The sequence below is a fragment of the Sceloporus occidentalis genome, unplaced genomic scaffold, assembly GCF_023333645.1.
Source record: "Sceloporus occidentalis isolate IW3139 unplaced genomic scaffold, rSceOcc1.0.p SCAF_354, whole genome shotgun sequence".
Classification (NCBI taxonomy): Eukaryota; Metazoa; Chordata; class Lepidosauria; order Squamata; family Phrynosomatidae; genus Sceloporus; species Sceloporus occidentalis.
This window is the reverse complement of record NW_028317334.1, coordinates 38,678-58,055: the sequence shown is the minus strand read 5'-3', so window position 1 is coordinate 58,055 and position 19,378 is coordinate 38,678. Positions and strand designations below refer to the sequence as shown.

At 46.6% G+C, this 19,378-nt stretch overlaps 1 protein-coding gene across 1 annotated transcript in view; it reads right to left on the bottom strand.

Annotated features, from left to right (window-relative positions):
• LOC149273990 (uncharacterized) overlaps window positions 1-17,333 on the bottom strand; it is a 40,737-nt gene extending 23,404 nt beyond the window's left edge. Inside the window, exons 1-3 of the mRNA XM_089505944.1 lie at window positions 17,326-17,333; window positions 2,961-3,129; window positions 2,002-2,122 (exon numbers count right to left, since the gene is read on the bottom strand). Of these exons, the coding sequence (XP_089362070.1) occupies window positions 2,002-2,122; window positions 2,961-3,129; window positions 17,326-17,333 (298 nt within the window). The remainder of the gene's footprint in view (window positions 1-2,001; window positions 2,123-2,960; window positions 3,130-17,325) is intronic.
• Between the last annotated feature and the right edge of the window lie 2,045 nt (window positions 17,334-19,378).

Below are 19,378 nucleotides of genomic sequence, written 5' to 3'. Positions count from 1 at the left end.
GTTTAGGATTGGATATTGAGAATCCTTACAAAGTGGAGAACAATAGTGCCTCACTAAAACTAGAAATTCCAAGATTCCACAGGAAGTTGTTATGACAATTAAATTACGTGTGAAAGGGAACTAGGAATGGTAGTAGAGCACAAGTTAAACATGTGTCAACAGTGTGATGCAACAGCTAAAAAGGCCAATGTGATCCTAGGCTGTATCAATAGGAGTATAGTGTCAAGATCAAGGGAAGTAATAGTTCCACTCTATTCTGTTTTGGTCAGGGCTCAATTGCAATAATCCTGTGTCCAGTTCTGGGCACCACAATTTAAACAGATGTTGAGAAACTGGAGCATGTCCAGAGGAAGGAAACCAAAATGGTGAATGGTCTGGAAACCATACTCTCTGAGGAATGACTTAGGGAGCTGGGTATGTTTAGCTTGGAGAAGAGAAGGTTAAGAGTGGATATGACAGCCCTGTTCAAGTATTTGAAGAGATACTGAGTATGGAGCAAGCTTGCTTTCTGCTGCTCTAGAACAAAGGACACAGAACAATGGACACAAGTGTTAGGAAGGATCGAATCAGGGGAATTTAATTAGCTCAAATTTACAAGAGGCGTGTCCTAACAACGCACGCAGCGGATTGGGTCCCTATGTGTATACCAGAGGTCATATAGTCCAACCTGAAGAAACAGAGACTGCAATGTCAATGAGTTGCAATTAAAATATAAACATTTATTAAAGCCACACAACTAAAAAGGGATCACACACGCACATGCACATTCAATGCTAAAGCAAGGGAGGGGAAGAGTTGGGGGTAAAGGAGAAAGGATAGAGGCACCGTTGAAATATTTACCTTAGGAGTCTTCTCCAAGCGACAGATGTTAGGGATGTTGGTAAGTGAACACGGCAGCGGGGAACAGAAAGCAAGCGGCAACCGCGATGGCTAGGAGCTAAGTTCCAGCGGGCTAAGCTAACAAGAGGCCCGAAAGAGACAGTGGGCTTTGGCTTGCCCAAGTGATTTCAGCAGGGCACAGTGCCCAAGACAGCTCCGGAGCGATTGCTCGACAGAGTTGAGGTTTGGAACTGCAGCTCACAAAGCCCAAAGGAGGGCTGGAATCTGGGTCTTATTTATACTGCGAAACGTATCCTCAGGCTATAGCTACCTGCAGAACAAAGGTCTTCATGGCTATCTATTGACTAAGACTAAAGTTAAACAATGGATACACAAAAGGGTCTGCCACTTCTTTGGGAGAAGACTACTATGTAGATGGCTGGGTACTTAATACCATCAATAGGTGAGGCAAACTTCCTTTGTCCTCATTCATGTTGCCTGCGACAATGGCAACTCCCAGAACTGGTTTTAAAGGTTTAAATCTACCTTTCTGCTTTAGCCATGGCCTGCTAGGCTTGTCTGGCTACGTGGTCAGCTCGCTTTTGGGATAATGGCGGCTGTGATGGGGTCAGTCAGGGGTCATGGTTTTTGATCGCTTGGTACCCAAAATTTATATAAATCCAAACTCGATCACACAAGCCACAGGAAAAAAGGTTCCACCAAAATATTAGGAGGAACTTCCTGACAATAAGAGCTATTCAACAGTGGAATATACTCCATCAGAGCATGGTGGCATCGCATTACGGTTTATTATTATTATTATTATTATTAATTTCAAATTAATGGACATGGAACAATGCATGCAAGCCACAGGGACAAGAGATTCCACTTAAACCTTAGGAGGAACTTCCTGATAGTAAGAGCTCTTCAACAGTGGAATATACTCCCTCAGAGTTTGGTGGAGCTTTCTTTGGAGGTCTTTAAACAGAGGCTGGATGGCCATCTCTCAGGGGTGCTTTGAATGTCTATTCCTGCATGGCAGAATATTGAACCGGATGGTCCTTGTGGTCTATTTCAACTCTTTGATTTTACAATTCTAACGTGAAATCATAACACTCGGACAGTGAATTATGAAAGGGCCCTCAGTCTTCACAGGAAGTGAAATGGATTCAGGTTCCTTACCCACAGAGGCTACGTTTCCATAATTCTCCATCATCACATAACTGTACATCAGTCTCTGTTTCTTCGTTAACAGTTTCCATTCCTCCTCAGTGAAATATACAGCCACATCCGCAAAGGTCACCTGCAATACAAAATAGCCCTGATCCAGAGAGTGACTAAACAAAAGGGGAGGAAAGCACATGGTGCATCGCAAATATTATTTCAACACTTCAGAATTCAGTCCAGGAAATAAACTTTAAATTCTGCAAGAAAGCAAAAAGCTACAGCCTTTGAGATCCAGTTTGTCTCGAATCCTTTCAATATAATATACAATATGATAAACAATATAATTTCGGCCATTTCTGGAATATTATTGATTGATTAACATACTGGCTATTCCAACATGTATATTAGTTTTCATATAGCCATATTTCACCTAATTACAGAGGCAAATTTCATTTTTAATAAACAGTTCTGGGGAGTACTCTGGGCTTGAGGGCCACTGGGCCCACCCTCAATTTAAGTCCAGAGATATTCTTCCATATCATCCAGCATTTCACAGATGGCGAAAGCAACACACATGTGGACAAGCAACACCAGAAGTGGGTCAAGATGGCCAAAGTTGTTAATGATAAAGATCACACAAGCGAGAAAGGGTACAGCATTTTGCTTTTGGCTTAGACTCCTGGCAAGGGCAAGACCCTGCCCCCTTCTCTCCTCCCCTCTCCCCTCTTTTGCATTGATGGGCTGTAGACTCTTTTGAACCTGGAATGCACTTTGCAGCAACTGAACTGACCTGAGGAGAAAGGAGGAAATGGGAGGAGGAGAGTGAAATAGGACATTTCCTAAGCCCCTGAAAAAATGAGGAGACAGAGGATTAACCAAGACTCTCTCTGCCAAACTGGGACAGTATCTTCTTCGCTTGCTTTCATGATCCAGCCCAGACAAAGATGAAAATAACAGTCAGGATGGCAACTTACCAAAGAGCTGTTAACCCTCGGCAGCCTCTTTCTGTTGGAGCCCAGCAACGTCTGCTTGGCCTTTGTGTTGGCCATCAGGTGGGCAGGGGGATCCTGGTGGCCCTGCACTTTGGTCACTTCCAGCAAACAATGTCCCAACGCTGTGTACAAGGGGATCGTGATGAAGTTCCTGAGAAAAGAGACCAGGGTAAGGCTTGGTTTAGCAAGAAACCCTGCAGCAGTCAAAGACACAGAGAAAAGCATCCTGCTGATGACATACGCAGGTAACATATGCCTCTTTTGGGCCGATGTAGAGGTGAGCATCCCCTTCCTCCCTCTGCACCAAACAAAACCCCCTGGACCTAGCACAGACTCACTGCAGCTCCCCTACACATCAGTTACTCCATGCCTTGTGAGAGTAGCTGGGGATGGGGAATTGGAAAGGGTCCTGACTATGTCCTCATAGCTGGATGTGAAATGAGTGCATTATCTGCTGAAACCTGCAGAGGTCCACAATGCCCTCAGAGGAAGATTTCTTCATTTTGCTTCTGACTACAGAAACACAGCTGGATGCTTCTCTAATACCGCACACCAACACTCTCACCAGGCATGGAATGGCCATGCGGGATGGCTTCCACAACTGTATGGTAGGACCTGGGTCACTGAATGGCCAGTTGTAGTCTGATTCCACTCGGAGCAACACTGGAGCATAGAGGGTTTTGCTGGGTCAGGCTGTCTGGCCTGGTGGTTCCTCATTCTCCCAATGGCCAAACCGGCAGAACTCTCTATGCTCCAGTCTTGCTCTGGGTGGAAAGGGTCTACAAATGGTCCTTCCCCAGGGAGGCCCCCGGTCAAGAAGGGCAGGAAAGGAGCTCTCTCTTCTCAGGCTGCTCCCCTTCCATGGGATCCAGCCCTTCTCCCAGGATCAGGGGGCACCAGAGGATTGAGCTGATGGAAAGGGAGCACCCAATTCCCATGGCAGCCTTCTGCATGCAGAGAAGTCACAATTCTGAGAGTGTCTTTGCCCATGTGGAGAGTGCCCATTTTCCACACTGTTGTCTATCCATCTTGTCTTGGGAATATCCTGTTCCAGCCACATGCAGGTCTAAATTTTAGCCTGTATCCTATGCCTAGTCCTGATCAGAGTAGAATCACTGAATCAATTGGGTTTATCTACATGTTGACCCACCAGTCACTTATGGTTTCAGTGGGTCTGCTCTCTAGGGTTAACCAACAGGATTCTGGACTCCTCAGATTTTTAAATTCAGGAATACAAATTTTTCATGCTGTGTCATCATCACTGATGAGAATTTGACTTCTCTTTCACACAGAGGAGGAGGGGGAGGACCTGCTTTATGTCCCAGGTGAAGAAGCTCTAGCTCTAGGGCTGGATGAGACATGAATTACCTTACAGATCTAATCCATGTCCTCCCCTCATCATGGCCCCCTCCCCATTTAAACACTGGTCAAAATAATTACTGTATTTTTGCAGATGAGACTATTTTTCTAAGTTTAAGTGCTGCGTTTCCTATGTCAGTCATAGCAGGAGCATGAAGTATGAACCTCCTCCCTCTTCTTGCTAAAGCCACATAGAAACTGAGGCATATACATTTGTGTGCATTGTTTCTGAATGGATCTATTGTTAAAATCACAATTTCTTCATTTTCCCTTGAATATTTTTTAAAAAGATGCAAACTGCTGAATATGTTGCACTTGATATAACAAATATCTATAAATGTATAGGTTTATGACTTGAATATTGCACCCTGGATTATGCTCATTTGGGGTAAGTGAAGACGTATATAAATTCCTTTTATAAACCCAGTGAAACTAATATTTCACAAAGTTCTAGTAAACAACACATACACACACAGTTCCCATAAAAAGGACTCACTTGCGCACTGTGGGTCTGAGGTCTGGAAATCTCCCTTCCACCTTCTGGGAAGACAATGCTGTTAGAGAGCGAATTTGGGACTCAATGCCTGCAAAGCATGGGCTCACTCTCTCAGCTGCAACATTTCCATACAATTCTGGACTGAAACATTTAAACAAAGGTCATCTTTCAGCTCCAGGAATAAAGACCTACCTTCAGTACAAAGACACTGACTTCTTCAGCCCCAGAAAGGCCTCTTCTGCAGTCCTTTATGGCCGGAGCTTCCCTGGGTCAGAGGCCGTCTCCTCAGCCATAGAGAAGGGTTGCTGTGAGTGCGAAGGAGGAGGAGGTCCACAGGGCTGAGGGAGGGAAGGCAATGGGAAAAGGTCAGTGCCAATGGCCATGGAGGGCAGAAGGTGACAATGCCTAGGAAACTCCTCTGAGTCCCAGCCATTCTAGGAATGAGTGTCAGGAGTTAGTCCAGGGGCTGAGGGGGTCTCCTTTCCCAAAGGGGGAGGCAAGGACCGGTGGACCCTCCCTAGCTAGGGCCCAAAGGGAGGGTCTCTTTCCCCACCTCTCTCTCTCTCAGCCCCCAAAGCCCAGCCTCTCCACTGGTCCTGCCTCCCTTCCTCAGACCCCCACAGGCCCCTTCCTTCCTTCCTTCCTTCCTTCCTTCCTTCCTTCCTTCCTTCCCCCCAAAATGGAGGGTCAGAGGCACAAAGGGACACACAACCCTCTTTTTGGCCTCCTTCTCGCTCTGGAGCCTCAGAGAGAGAAAGAGGAACCTCTGTTCTGTTGGGGCGTGTGGAAAGACGTGCTTTGTCCACCACGACCACCTGCAGAGTTGAACCACATCGACAGGACGCCAGGGAGAAGGAATCTGTGGAGATGTCTGCAAAGGTATTCTGGTCAAGAAGGAAATATTCCTTCACCACTGCAAACGGTCATGAGCTCCAGGCTTGAGAAATAACCACAGAACAAGCCTTCACTCTTCATGAGGACTTTAATCTTCGTTTGCAATATTTACAATATATATATATATATATATATATATATACACAGTGTATTGGACAACCGTCTCTAATACACACTATTTACACCAACCAACAATAATAACACAACCTGTGACGCAGCCACAGTAACACCATCCACAGAGAGGCAGTTGCTCTCACACACCAACTGTCTCACTCTGTCTCTCAGTGACAGTTAGGAAGGACAGTTGACAGTTGCATCAACATTCCAATGATGCACTGTTTGAATGCTGACACATATAACTGCCACTAGAGCTGTATATATATATAACTTGCACAACAGCTCCACCTAGTGGCCACATCCATTTCATTCCCTGACATGTTCAACTGAGGCTTCAGTGAATGTTCCGGAACATTATTCCCCACATTCACAAGCAGCACAAAATGTCCACCAGAACACAAAATGGCTGACAGAAACGAAAAAGTCCACCGGGACACAAAATGGCTGCCAGGACACAAAATGGCTCCCTCTGCCTCAGTGCTTGGCAGTTGGCAGCCTTCAGGGAACCCAAAATGGAGGATGAAAGGGCCCTAAAGTCGGAAGGGACCCCAAACAGGATTTGCAAACTTAACAACACCTAAACATTTTCCTGATGCTATTGAAAGGAGGAATCTGATCCCCTCCTTAATTACAATCAATAGTGAAAGATATTAATATTGATATTAAGAGTGCCCATTGTCCACAACCCAGCTCAGGTCTTGACCGCTCAGGGAGGCCAGTCCAGCTGCAGGTGGCCCTCCGTCCGTCCTCCTTTCCTTCTGCATTCCTCCTCTCTTCTCCAGCATCAGCCCCTTTCCCAAGAAGGCTGCATCCGCACTTAGAAATAAGACACTTTGACACCGCTTTAACTGCTCGGTGCTATGGAATCCTGGGATTTTACCTTTGGGACATTAGCCTTCTCTGCCTGAGAGCTCTCATGCCACAACAAACTACAAATCCCAGGATTCCATAGGATGGAACCAGGAGAGTTAAAGCAGTTTCGAAACAGATTATTTCTGCAGTGCAGATACAGCCTAAGTTGGTTGTAAAAGAATAGAGGCACCCAAGTCAAATTTTTATCCTGTAAAAAATGGTTTTGCTTTTTTAAAATATAAGCAGTTTGTTTTTCTGTCTAATCCTTATTCTTCTTGTTGTTGTTTGTTTCTCTTTTTGTTTGTTTCATTCTTGGTAATATGAGTTATTCTGGTCTGTCTCCTTCCTTCTTGCCTCAAAATCTATTAATAAGGAAACTAGGGAGGCTTTTAAAACCTCCCAAAGGAGCCACTTTTGGCCTTGTTTGGGGGACTAGCCTCCTCTTAGAAGCCAAAGCCTAATGTTTGTGAAGCAGAAGAATAAGGCTTGTATTAAAACTATCCTCCCCATTTCTGATCCCTTTTAAAACCCATGTTCCCCAGAAGGATCAGAGCTGTGTATTACGAAAACCCTCTCAGAAAACATACACACAAAAGACACACAAAGAGACACACTTCCTTCCTTTTGGCCCAAGGAGCCTGGCCTCCTTCTGACTCTGGAGCCTCAGGAGAGAAAGAGAAGCCTCTGTTCAACTGAGGCTCAGAGAAGGTTCTGGAACATTATTCCCCACAGTCACAAGCTGCACAAAATGGCCACCTCTGTCTCAGCACTTGGCAGTTTGAGGCCTTCAGGGAAGCCATAATGGAGGAGGAAAGGGCCCCAAAGTCGGAAGCGTCTTCAAACAGTATTTCCAAACCTTAACAACACCTAAAATGCCAAACCAAAAGAACATTCCCAGAGTTCCATAGCACTGAGCCATGGCCATTACAGTGGTGCAAAGCAAGAAGGCACAGGAAGGTGACATTAATGATGATTAAGGTCTGGCAGCAGCTCTATCCTCCCCCCTAGGCCTGATAAAATCATCATCATCATCATCATCATCATCATCATCATCATCATCATCATCATCATCATCATCTTTGCTACAGCATGAGCGCCACCATTAAAAGCACTGGAATCCCCTTTGGGACTTCAGAGAGAGTGGGCCATGCCTAGAAGGGCTGCTGGGCCTCCTTCCTCCCCTCCTTAATGGCAGTGGCCAAAGAAAAGCAGCAGCAGTAGACTCAAGCCAGGCCCAGACAGACCTCAGTGCATCAGTGAAGCCTAGTGGTTCCAGGCCGTGTCCCTCTGCTGTCGCTTCACTCCCCTCACTCCTTCCTCCCTTCCTCCCTTCCTGTCTGTCTCTTTATCTCTCTTACACTCTGCTCCTCTCTCCTTCCTTCCTTCCTTCCTCCCTTCCTGTCTGTCTCTTTATCTCTCTTACACTCTACTCCTCTCTCCTCCTTCCTTCCTGTCTCTCTATCTGTCTATTTCTCCCTCTGACACTCTGCTCCTCTCTCCTTCCTTCCTTCCTTCCTCCCTCCCTCTCTGTCTGTCTCTTTCTCTCTCTTACACTCTGCTCCTTTCTCCTTCCTTCCTTCCTTCCTTCCTTCCTTCCTTCCTCCCTTCCTGTCTGTCTCTTTATCTCTCTTACACTCTACTCCTCTCTCCTCCTTCCTTCCTGTCTCTCTATCTGTCTCTTTCTCCCTCTGACACTCTGCTCCTCTCTCCTTCCTTCCTTCCTTCCTCCCTCTCTGTCTGTCTCTTTCTCTCTCTTACACTCTACTCCTCTCTCCTTCCTTCCTTCCTTCCTTCCTCCCTTCCTGTCTGTCTCTTTATCTCTCTTACACTCTACTCCTCTCTCCTCCTTCCTTCCTGTCTCTCTATCTGTCTCTTTCTCCCTCTGACACTCTGCTCCTCTCTCCTTCCTTCCTTCCTTCCTCCCTCTCTGTCTGTCTCTTTCTCTCTCTTACACTCTACTCCTCTCTCCTTCCTTCCTTCCTTCCTTCCTCCCTTCCTGTCTGTCTCTTTATCTCTCTTACACTCTACTCCTCTCTCCTCCTTCCTTCCTGTCTCTCTATCTGTCTCTTTCTCCCTCTGACACTCTGCTCCTCTCTCCTTCCTTCCTTCCTTCCTCCCTTCCTGTCTGTCTCTTTATCTCTCTTACACTCTACTCCTCTCTCCTCCTTCCTTCCTGTCACTCTATCTGTCTCTTTCTCCCTCTGACACTCTGCTTCTCTCCTCGGTCACTTTTCCGCACGCAGAGCTAAATAGAGAAGCAGAAGCTCCTCCTCTTCTTGAGGCTGGCCAATGGGGGCAGAGGACCTGGAAGACCCCACCCCCTGCCCCAGACTCACATTTTCTGTTCCAGAGGCCATTTTGTTTTCTGGCAGCCATTTTGTGTCCCTGGCCCTGATTGGCTGGAATCCCAGTCCCTGCCTCCTTGTGTTCTGGCGGCCATTTTGTGCTGCTTGTGACTGTGGTGAATAATGTTCCAGAACCTTCTCTTAGGCCTCAGTTGAACAGAGGTCTCTCTTTCTCTCCTGAGGCTTTAGAGAGATAAGGAAGCCAGGCTCCTTGGGCCAAAAGGAAGGAAGTGTGTTTATTTTTGTGTGTTTTGTGTGTCTTTTCAAATAGACACAGCTCTGCTCCTTCTAGGGAACATGGGTTTTAAAAGGGATCAGAAATGGAGAGGATAGTTTTAATACAAGCATTATTATTATTCTTCATAACATCAGGCTTTGGCTTCTAAGAGGAGGATCCCCCCCCCCCCCCCGCCAAAAGGCTAAAAGTAGCTCCTCTGGGAGGTTTTAAAAGTCTCTTCAGTTTTATTATTAAGAGATTTTAATGCATGAATGAAGTTGACAAACCAGACCATCTCATATTACCAAGAATGAAACAAACAAACAACAACAAAAATAACAAAACAAAGCGCTTAGTTTTTGAAAGTAAAAGCATTATTAAGAGAGGAAAAAAACCAGACTTGGGCGCTTCTACCCTTTTACAACCAGCTCAGGCTGTGTCTGCACTGCAGAAATATTCCAGTTCGAAACTGTGTTAACTCTCCTGGCTCCATCCTGAGGAATCCTGGGATTTGTAGTTTGTTAGGCACCAGAGATCCAGAGCCACCCCAAGGCAAGGCTCTCCAGGGCTCTCTTGGCCCTCCTTTGCTTGCAAATATAGTGGGGCCCTGGTATACGTGGGGGATCCGTTCCGCCCCCCGGCGTATACCAAAATCCGCGTATGCTCAAATCCACACGTGCCAACATTGGGGACAAAAGTCCCTCTCCTCTCCTCCCCTCCCCAACTTTTTCCCTCCTCACCGCCACGGTCGGGGGAAAGGCCGCGTGGGGATGTTGGAGGCCAAGAGGGCTCCAGCCCACCATCCGTCCCTTCTGCGGAGGTGGCAGTGATTGCTGTGGTGGCAGCGAAGAGGAGGCAGAGGATCAGCGCCAGAGGCCTCCTCTCCACCTCGGCCTGCATGCCCCCACTGCTGCCACCGTGGAAGGGCTGGGTGGTGACCCAGAGGCCTCTTGGCCTCCAATAGCCCCACACGGCCCTTGCGCCATGGCGGCAGTGGAGAGGGGGCCGAAGAGGCCTCTGGCAGTACTCCTCGGCCTTTGCTCCACTGCCAGCACACTTGGCCTCCAGGAGAAACACCTCGCCTTTCCCCTGGCCTTGGCAACGGGAGCCCGAGGTGGCGGAGCAGCAACACCAGATGCCTCCTCAGCCTCCTCGCTGCCACCGCAAGCACAAAAGGGCCAGGTTTGGGTGTTGGAGGCCAAGAAGACTCCAGCCCAGCACCTGGCCCTCACGCAAAGGCAGCGGCGGAGAGGACGCCTCTGGCACTCTCCTTGGCCTCCTCTCCGCCGTCACCATCACCACCACAGGAGTTGCCGGCGGCGACGGCGGAGAGGTGTCTGAGGCTTGGCCTCCTCACAGCCGCAGCTCCACTGCCGCCACCAATGCAAAAGAGCCAGGTGCAGCCTGGAGGCCTCTTGTCTAGCTTGTTCCATGTTTTTGTTTTATATACTGTTTAATTTGGTTAACTGCTATTAAGGGACATAGCTATGAGATTCTATGATATGGGGTGCACTATAAACCTTTTAATAAACGAACAGGGATTGCAATCCTATATATTCATATTATCAGACATAACTCCAGAGAATGTTAGCCTTTTGGATGCCACAAGGTTCCTCTCATTCTTCAATGCAAGAAGCAACACCTCAGCTTCCTTCTAGAAGATAAAGCAAAAAGGCTTCAAAACCACTGAAGCCTTGGGCAAGTCACACTCTCTCAGCCTCAGAGGATGGCCATGGGAAACCCACTCTGAAGAAACCTGCCAACAAAACCCCTTCAGAGACTCCCATAAGACCTGGAAACAACTGGAAGGCAGACCCCAAGAACAACATTGGGAAATAGGTGCAAGCCTTGCCTTGGGAAAGTGTAATGACTGGGCTCCAGTCAATGGAGGTCTTCTTCAGGCAGTAAAGGGAGGTTTATGCAAATGCAGAATGACATCACTGCTACGGAAGGCTCTCTTGACCAATCAGAGAGCAAGATAAAGGTTCTTCTGGAAGCTTCCGTGAGAAGGAGGTATAAGGCCTGAGAGACCAAGAGACAGTTGGGGGAACTGTGTCGGTTGGAGATCGAGAGAGAGAGTGTTAAAGAGCGGATCTTGGAAGTTAGTCTCAGAATTGGATGTTTAGGTCTATTTATTATTTTAATAGCTTGTGTGAATTGTATATTATATACTTACAAATATTGTAACCTGCAAGATTCTTAATATCTTGTATGACTTACATTTTAGTTATATTTTGTTATTTATATTAAATATCTCCTTGGAGTATCTTCTACTTGACGCTCCTTTTACACGTGTTTTGGCTCAGTTGATGCTTGGGAAGATCAGTAAAGAAGTAGAAATAAGGTTCCTTAACTGGTCCCAGTGAAGGTTAAGGGAAATCCTCTTATAATTCACTGGATGATGGCAGCGAGATTTAAGGAAGTTAAGGGTTTGCTGGGCTAAGAGCCATAATGTCTAAATGTCTAATTAACAATTTGTAAGACACTCAGATAGCCTTTTGGCTGAAGAGAGGGGTATAAAAACATTATTATTATTATTATTATTATTATTATTATTATTATTATTACAGGGCCGCGGTTTGGCTGCTTGGACCACCGGAGATCATCAAAGTGAGTCAGTTGGAAAAGCCCATCTCACTCCAGAAAATAAAGGTACTTGAGGAGTTTGCACTCTACGTCTTTCTGTAATAATAGCTACGAAACTGATAATAGCATTTGGGACATTTAGTCTTTTAAAAACAAATAATGCATATTTAAATGCTGCTTTAAAACCTCTTTCCATCTGCCAGCTTTATGCTGGTTTTGGGGGGAAATGAGAAAGTGTTGGGAGGGAGGGACTGCCAACAGAATTAGGAGATGCATTGCAGGCTATGGACAGTTTGCGGCCAAGTAAGGTCCAAAACACACAGCAGCAATAGTCCAGTCTGAGAGCGCTTTAACTTCCCTGGCCCAGTGCTGGGAACTGGAGTTTATTGTGGCACCAGAGCTCTCTGACAGAGAAGGCTCAATGTCTCAGAAAACTAAATTTCCCAGAATTCCTTAGCACTGAGCTCAGCTAGGGCAGTTAAAGCAATCTCAGATTGGATTATTGCTGCAGTGTGTTTTGGACTTAGGCGGCCCTTGGGAAGTCACACTTTCTCAGCCTCAGAGAATGGCAATGGCAACCCCTCTCTGAAGAAACCTGCCAAAGAAACCTCATGATAAGGTTGCCTTAGGGTTGCCATAAATTAGAAGTGACTTGAAGATACACATGAAGAAAAAAACCTGCAGTTATTTCTCAGGTTGTACATGGGAATGGGAGGCAGTGTGGTGCAGTGGTTTATGTGTTGGGTTAGAACTCTGGAGGCCAGAGTCCAGTGCCTCACTCCACCATGAAACCAGCTGGGTCCATTGGGCAAGAAGTCACACTCTCTCAGCCTCAGGGAAGGCAATGGCAAACCTCCTCTGAACAGCTCTTGCCAAGAAAAACCCAGGAGAGGCTCCCCAGAAGTCGACAATGACTTAGAGCCACTCCACAAAAAACGACAAAGCCTCAAGAAAGAGCCAACATGGTTTAGTGGCTGGAGTATTGGACTATGACCCTGGAGCCCAGGGTTCGAATGCCTTTTTAGCCACGGAAACCCACTGAATGACCTTAGGCAAGTTACACTCTCTCAGCCTCAGAGAGAGGCACTTACAAAACCACTTCTGGACAAATCTTGCCAATAAAAGCCTGCAAAGAGCTTCCCTTAGGGTCAGCATAGGTCAGGAACAACTTGGAGGCACACAACGACAACAAGTCCAGTAACACCACTAACACAAGGCAGCTAGGGAGAAAGAAAGAAAGAAAGAAAGAAAGAAAGAAAGAAAGAAAGAAAGAAGATGTGGGAGTTGTAGTCCTTGGTTCAGAAGGATTGGAGGGGCCTTACTGCAAGGCACGACCCCTCCTCTCTCTGGCCATGTGGATGCTGGGAGATCCAGTCCAGGAAATACACTTTAAATCCCATTGGTAAGAGAAAAGGCTACTACTGCCTTTCAGGTCCAGTTTGCCCCAAATCCTTTATGAGGCCAGAAACCCCTTTGTTAAGAAGTGAACACCGAATATCTCAGGAAGGCCCTATATCTCCCAAGGCCCCCTCCCTCCAGGACCTCCTTCCACTCTTCCCTCGGTCTCTCTCTCCCTGAAGGCCTCCAACTGCCAACTGCCAAGCGCTCAGACAGAAGTAGCCATTTTTTGTCCCAGCGGCCATTTTGTGTTCCAGTGACCATTTTGTGTTCTGGCAGCCATTTTGTGGTACAGCAAACATTTTGTGTTCCGGCAGCAATTTTGTGTTCTGGTAGTCATTTTGTCTTCTAGCAGCCATTTTGTGTTCTGGTGGCCATTTTGTGTTCTGGCAGCCATTTTGTATTCTAGCAGCCATTTTGTGTTCCAGTGACCATTTTGTGTTCCGGCAGCAATTTTGTGTTCTGGTAGTCATTTTGTCTTCTAGCAGCCATTTTGTGTTCTGGTGGCCATTTTGTGTTCTGGCAGCCATTTTGTATTCTAGCAGCCATTTTGTGTTCTGGTGGCCATTTTGTGCTGCTTGTGACTGTGGGGAACAATGTTCCAGAACCTTCTCTATGGCCTCAGTTGAACAGAGGCTTCTCTTTCTCTCCTGAGGCTCCAGAGTCAGAAGGAGGCCAGGCTCCTTGGGCCAAAAGGAAGGAAGTGTGTCTCTTTGTGTGTCTTTTGTGTCTCTTTTCTGAGAGGGTTTTCTTATTACAAAGCTCTGCTCCTTCTGGGGAACATGGGTTTTAAAAGGGATCAGAAATGGGAGGATAGTTTTAATACAAGCCTTATTATTATTATTCAGAAACATAGGGCTTTGGCTTCTAAGAGGAGGTTAGTCCCCCAAACAAGGCCAAAAGTGGCTCCTCTGGAAAGTTTAAAAAGACTCCCCAGTTTTCTTATTAATAGACTTTCAGGCAAGAAGGAAGGAGACCGACCAGAATAACTCATATTACCAAGAATGAAACAAACCAACATACAAAGAAACAACAACTAGAAGAATAGGGATTAGACAGAAAAACAAACTGCTTATATTTTAAAAAAGTAAAACCATTTTTAACAGAATAAAAATTTCACTTGGTTGCTTCTATCCTTTTACAACTGACTTGGGCTCTATCTGCACTACAGAAATCATCTGATTAGAAACCACTTTAACTCTCCTGGCTCCATCTTATGGAATCCTGGGATCTGTAGTTTGTTGTGGCATGAGAGCTCTCTGGCAGAGAAGGCTAAGTGTCCAAAGATAAAATCCCAGGATTCCATAGCACTGAGCGGTTAAAGCGGTGTCAAAGTGCTTTATTTCTATAGTGCAGATGCAGTCTTCTTGGGAAAGGGGCTGATGCTGGGGAAAAGAGGAGGAATGCAGAAGGAAAGGAGGACGGACGGACGGACGGACGGACGGACAGACGGATGGAGGGCCACCTGAAGCTGGACTGGCCTCCCTGAGCGGTCAAGACCTGAGCTGGGTTGCGGACGATGGGCACTCTTAATATTAGTATTAACATCCTTCACTATTGATTGTAATTAAGGAGGGGATCAGTTTCACTTTCAATAGCATCAGGAAAATGTCTAGGTGTTGTTAAGGTTTGGAAATCCTATTTGGGATCCCTTCCGACTTTGGGGCCCTTTCATCCACCAATTTGGATTCCCTGAAGGCCTCAAACTGCCAACTGCCAAGCGATGAGGAAGAGGCAGCCATTTTGTATCCCAGTGGCCATTTTGTGTTCTGGTGGCCATTTTGTGTTCTAGAATCCCAGTCCCTCCCACTATCCCTAGAACTGATTGGTTGGAATCCCAGTCCCTTCCACCATCCCTGGCCATTTTGTGTTCCGGAGGCCATTTTCTGCTGCTTGTGACTGTGGGGAATAATGTTCCGGAACCTTCTCTGAGGCCTCAGTTGAACAGAGGCTTCTCTTTCTCTCTTGAGGCTTCAGAGTCAGAAGGAGGCCAGGCTCCTTGGGCCAAAAGGAAGGAAGTGTGTCTCTTTGTGCCTCTGCCCCTCCATTTTGGGGGGAAGGAAGGAAGGAAGGGGCCTGTGGGGGGCTCTGAGGAAGAAGAGGCAGGGACTCAGGGCCAGTGGGGAGGCTGGGATTTGAGGGCTGGGAGAGAGAGTTGGGAAAGAGACCCTCCCTTTGGGCCCTAGCTGGGGAGGGTCCACCGGTCCTTTCCTCCCCCTTTGGGAAAGGAGACCCCCTCAGCCCCCTGGACTCACTCCTGCCATTCATTCCTAGAATGGCTGGGACTCAGAGGAGTTTCCTTGGCATTGTCACCTTCTTCCCTCCATGGCCATTGGCACTGACCTTTTCCCCATTGCCTTCCCTCCCTCAGTCCTTGGACCTCCTCCTCCTTCGCACTCAGAGCAACCCTTCTCTACGGCTGAGGAGACGGCCTCTGACCCAGGGAAGCTCCGGCCATAAAGGACAGAAGGAGAGGCCTTTCTGGGGCTGCAGGAATCAGTGTCTTTGTACTGAAGGTAGGCCTTTATCCCTGAAGCTGGAAGAGGATCTTTGTTTAAATGCTTCAGTCCAGGATTGTGTGGAAGGGTTGCAGCTGAGAGACTGAGCCCATGCTTTGCAGGCATAAAGCCCCAAATTCAGTTTCTGGCAGCATTGTCTTCCCAGAAGGTGGAAGTGAGATTTCCAGACCCCAGACACATGGTCCTTTGTGTGGGGAATATATGTGTATGTGTTGTTTACTAGAGCTTTGTGAGGTATTTGTTTTACTGAGTTTATAAAATGAATTTACATATGTCCTCTCTTCCCAAAAATAAGCATAATCCAGGATGCAATCTTTAATCTTAAACCTATGCATTTATAGAATTTTATTGCATCAAGTGGTGTGCATACCTTTTAAAAATATACAAAAAGAAGTGAAAATGAATGTGATTTTGACAATGGGTCTGTTCAGAAACACTGCACACAAATATACATATAAGGATTTCTGGATGGCCTCAGCAAGCAGAGAGAGGAGCTGCACACCTCATGCCCTAGCTATGACTGACAGACAGAAACACAGCAGTTAAACTTAGATGAACACTCTCATTTGTAATAATGAAATGATTATTTTCACCAGTGTCAAAATGAGGATGGGAGCATGATGAGGGGAGGCTGTGGATCAGATCCATAAAGTAGTGCATATCTTATCCAGTCCAGGAGCTAGATCTTCTCTACATGGGACATAAAACAGGTCCTCCTCCTCCTCCTCTACATGAAAGAGTAGTCTAATTCTCATCCATGACTTTGAAACAGCATTTCTTCATTTAAAAAAACTGAGGTGGCATGAATCCTGTTGGTTAACCCTAGAGATTAGACCCACTGAATCCATAAGTGACTGGCGAGTCAAACTATAGGTAATGCCAACTGATTCAGTGATTCTCCTCTGATCAGGACAAAGCATAGTATAGGTTCCAGGTTAGGATTTAGTCCTGCATGTGTAAATCAGGTGCTCCCTTCCCATCAGCTCAATCCTCTGATGCCCCCCAACCTTGGGAGGAGGGCATGATACAATGCAAGGGGAGCAAGAAGAGAAGAGAGAGCTCCTTTCCTGCCCTACCTGACCAGGGGCCTCCCTGGGGGATGGAGGGCAACTGGTTTGGGAGAATGAGGGGCCCACTAGACCACACAGCCTGACTCAGCAAAACCCTCCACGCTCCAGTGTTGTTCTGGGTGGAATGAGGCTAAAACTGGCCATTCACTGACCCAGGTCCTACCATAGAGTTGTGGATGCCATCCCGCATGGCCATTCCATGCCTGCTGAGAGTGTCGGGTGCGAGGTATTCGAGAAGCATACAGCCGTGTTTCTGTAGCCAGAAGCAAAATGAAGACATCTTCCTCTGAGGACCACTGGGTACTTGTGGAGATGGTGCACTCATTTCACATCTAGCTACAGGGATATAGACAAGGCCCTTTCCAATTCCCCATCCCCTGATTCCCCACCACTCTCACAAGGCATGGAATAGCTGTTGTGTAGGGGAACTGCAGTGAATCTATGCTAGGTCCAGGGGGCTTTGTTTGGTGCAGAGGGAGGAAGGGGATACCCACCTCTGCATCGGCGTAAAGGAGGCATATATAACCTGCGCATGCCATCAGTAGGATGCCATTCTCTGTGTCTTTGAGCGCTGCCGGGTTTCTTACCAAGCCTACCCTAACCCTGGTCCCTTTTGTCAGGAACTTCATCTCGGCCTCTTCGTACACGGCTTTGGGCCTCTCTTTCTGGAAGTGACCCAAGTGCAAGACCACCAGGACCCCTGCCCACCTGATGGCTGACACAGAGGCCAAGCGGAGGGAGTTGGGCTCCAAGAGAAAGAGGATGCAGAGGTACAAGAACTCTTTGGTGAGTCTAGGTTCTTGACTATTAGTTTCATCTGTGTCAGTGCTGGGCCAGTTCATGAAAGCAAGCGGAGAACATACTCTCCCAATTTAGCAGAGACAGTCCTGGTTAAGCCTCTCTCACCCCACTTTTTCAGGGACTTTTAAAAATACCCCATCCCACTTTCCCCCTTCTCAGCTCACTTCAGTTCCTGAGTGCCATTCAGTTTGCAGCCCATCAACTCAAAAGTGCGGAGAGGAGAGGAAAGAAGGAGGCAGGATATGCCCTTCCCAAGAGGCTGAAGCAAAAGCAAACTGATGTGCCCTTCCTAGCTTGTGTGATCTTCCTCATAAACAACTTTGGCCATCTTCACCCCCTTCTGGATTGCTTGTCCATATATGTCTTGCTTTTCCAATCTGCGAAATGTTGGGGGATATGGGAGAATGTCTCTGGATCTAAATTGGGGGTGGGCCCAGTGGCCCTTATTTAAAATGACGTTTGCCTCTGAAATTTGGCAAGAAATATCTAAATGCACCACAATTCTTTGGTGGCTAAATGTACTATATGTGCTGGGATAGTGAGTATCCTAATCCATCCTCAATATCCCAGCCAAAATTTAAAGTTTATTTCCTGGACTGATTTCTGAAGTGATGAAATACTAATATTTCGGATGCACCATGTGCTTTCCTCCCCTTTTGCTTAGTCACTCTCTGGATGAGGGCTATTTTCTATTTCAGGTGACCTTTGCAGATGTGGCAGTATATTTCTCAGAGGATGAATGGAATCTGTTGACAAAGAAACAGAAACATTTGTACAGTTATGTAATGATGGACAATTATGAGAATGTGGCTTCTGTAGGTAAGGAACCTGAATCCATTGCTCTTTCTATAAAGACTGAGGGTCCTTTTATCCTATATTATTATGTTTCTATGGTTCCACTAGAATAATAGAATCATAGAGTTGGAATAGACCACAAGGGCCATCCAGTTCAACCCCTTCTGCCATGTAGGAATACACATTCAAATCACCCCCAAGAGATGGCCATCCAGCCTCTCTTTAAAGACATCCAAATGAGAGAACTCCACCAGACTCTAAAGGAGTATATTCCACTGTCAAAGAGCTCTTACTGTCACAAAGTTCCTCCTAATGTTTAGGTGGAACCTCTTTCCCTGTGTCTTGCATCTATTGTAGTGTCGCCTTTTCTCTGTAGCAACAAAAAGCAAGCTTGATCCTTGCGCAACATGACAACCTTTCAAATATTTAAACTTGGATATAATATCCACTCTTTATCTTCTTTTCTCCAGGCTAAACATAACCAGCTCTTAAAAGTGTTCCTCACAGAACTTGATAGTTCCCAGACTCTACACCACTTTGGTTGCTCTTCTTTGGGCATGCTCCAATTTGTCAACATCCTTTTTGAATTGTGGGGCCCAGAACTGGACACAGGATTATTCCAAGTGAGGGCTGACCAAAGCAGAATAGAGTGGCACTATTACTTCCCTTGATCTAGAAACTATTCTTGCATTGATGCAGCCTAGAATCACTTGGGCCTTTGTAGCTGCCGCATCACACTATTGGCCCATGAAGAGATGAAAGGGCGACACAAAAATCCCTTTTTCTCTAATGTTTCTTTTACAATCTGAGCTTGCTTAGTTCCATGGTTGATTCCAGAGGCCCTTTATTACCTGATTGCTGGAGTCTGGGGAGGACACCCCCAAGTGCTATGCTTTTAGGGGAATTTCATACTTAGTTCAAAGGAGAGATTGGGGCAACAGGGACCTCAGT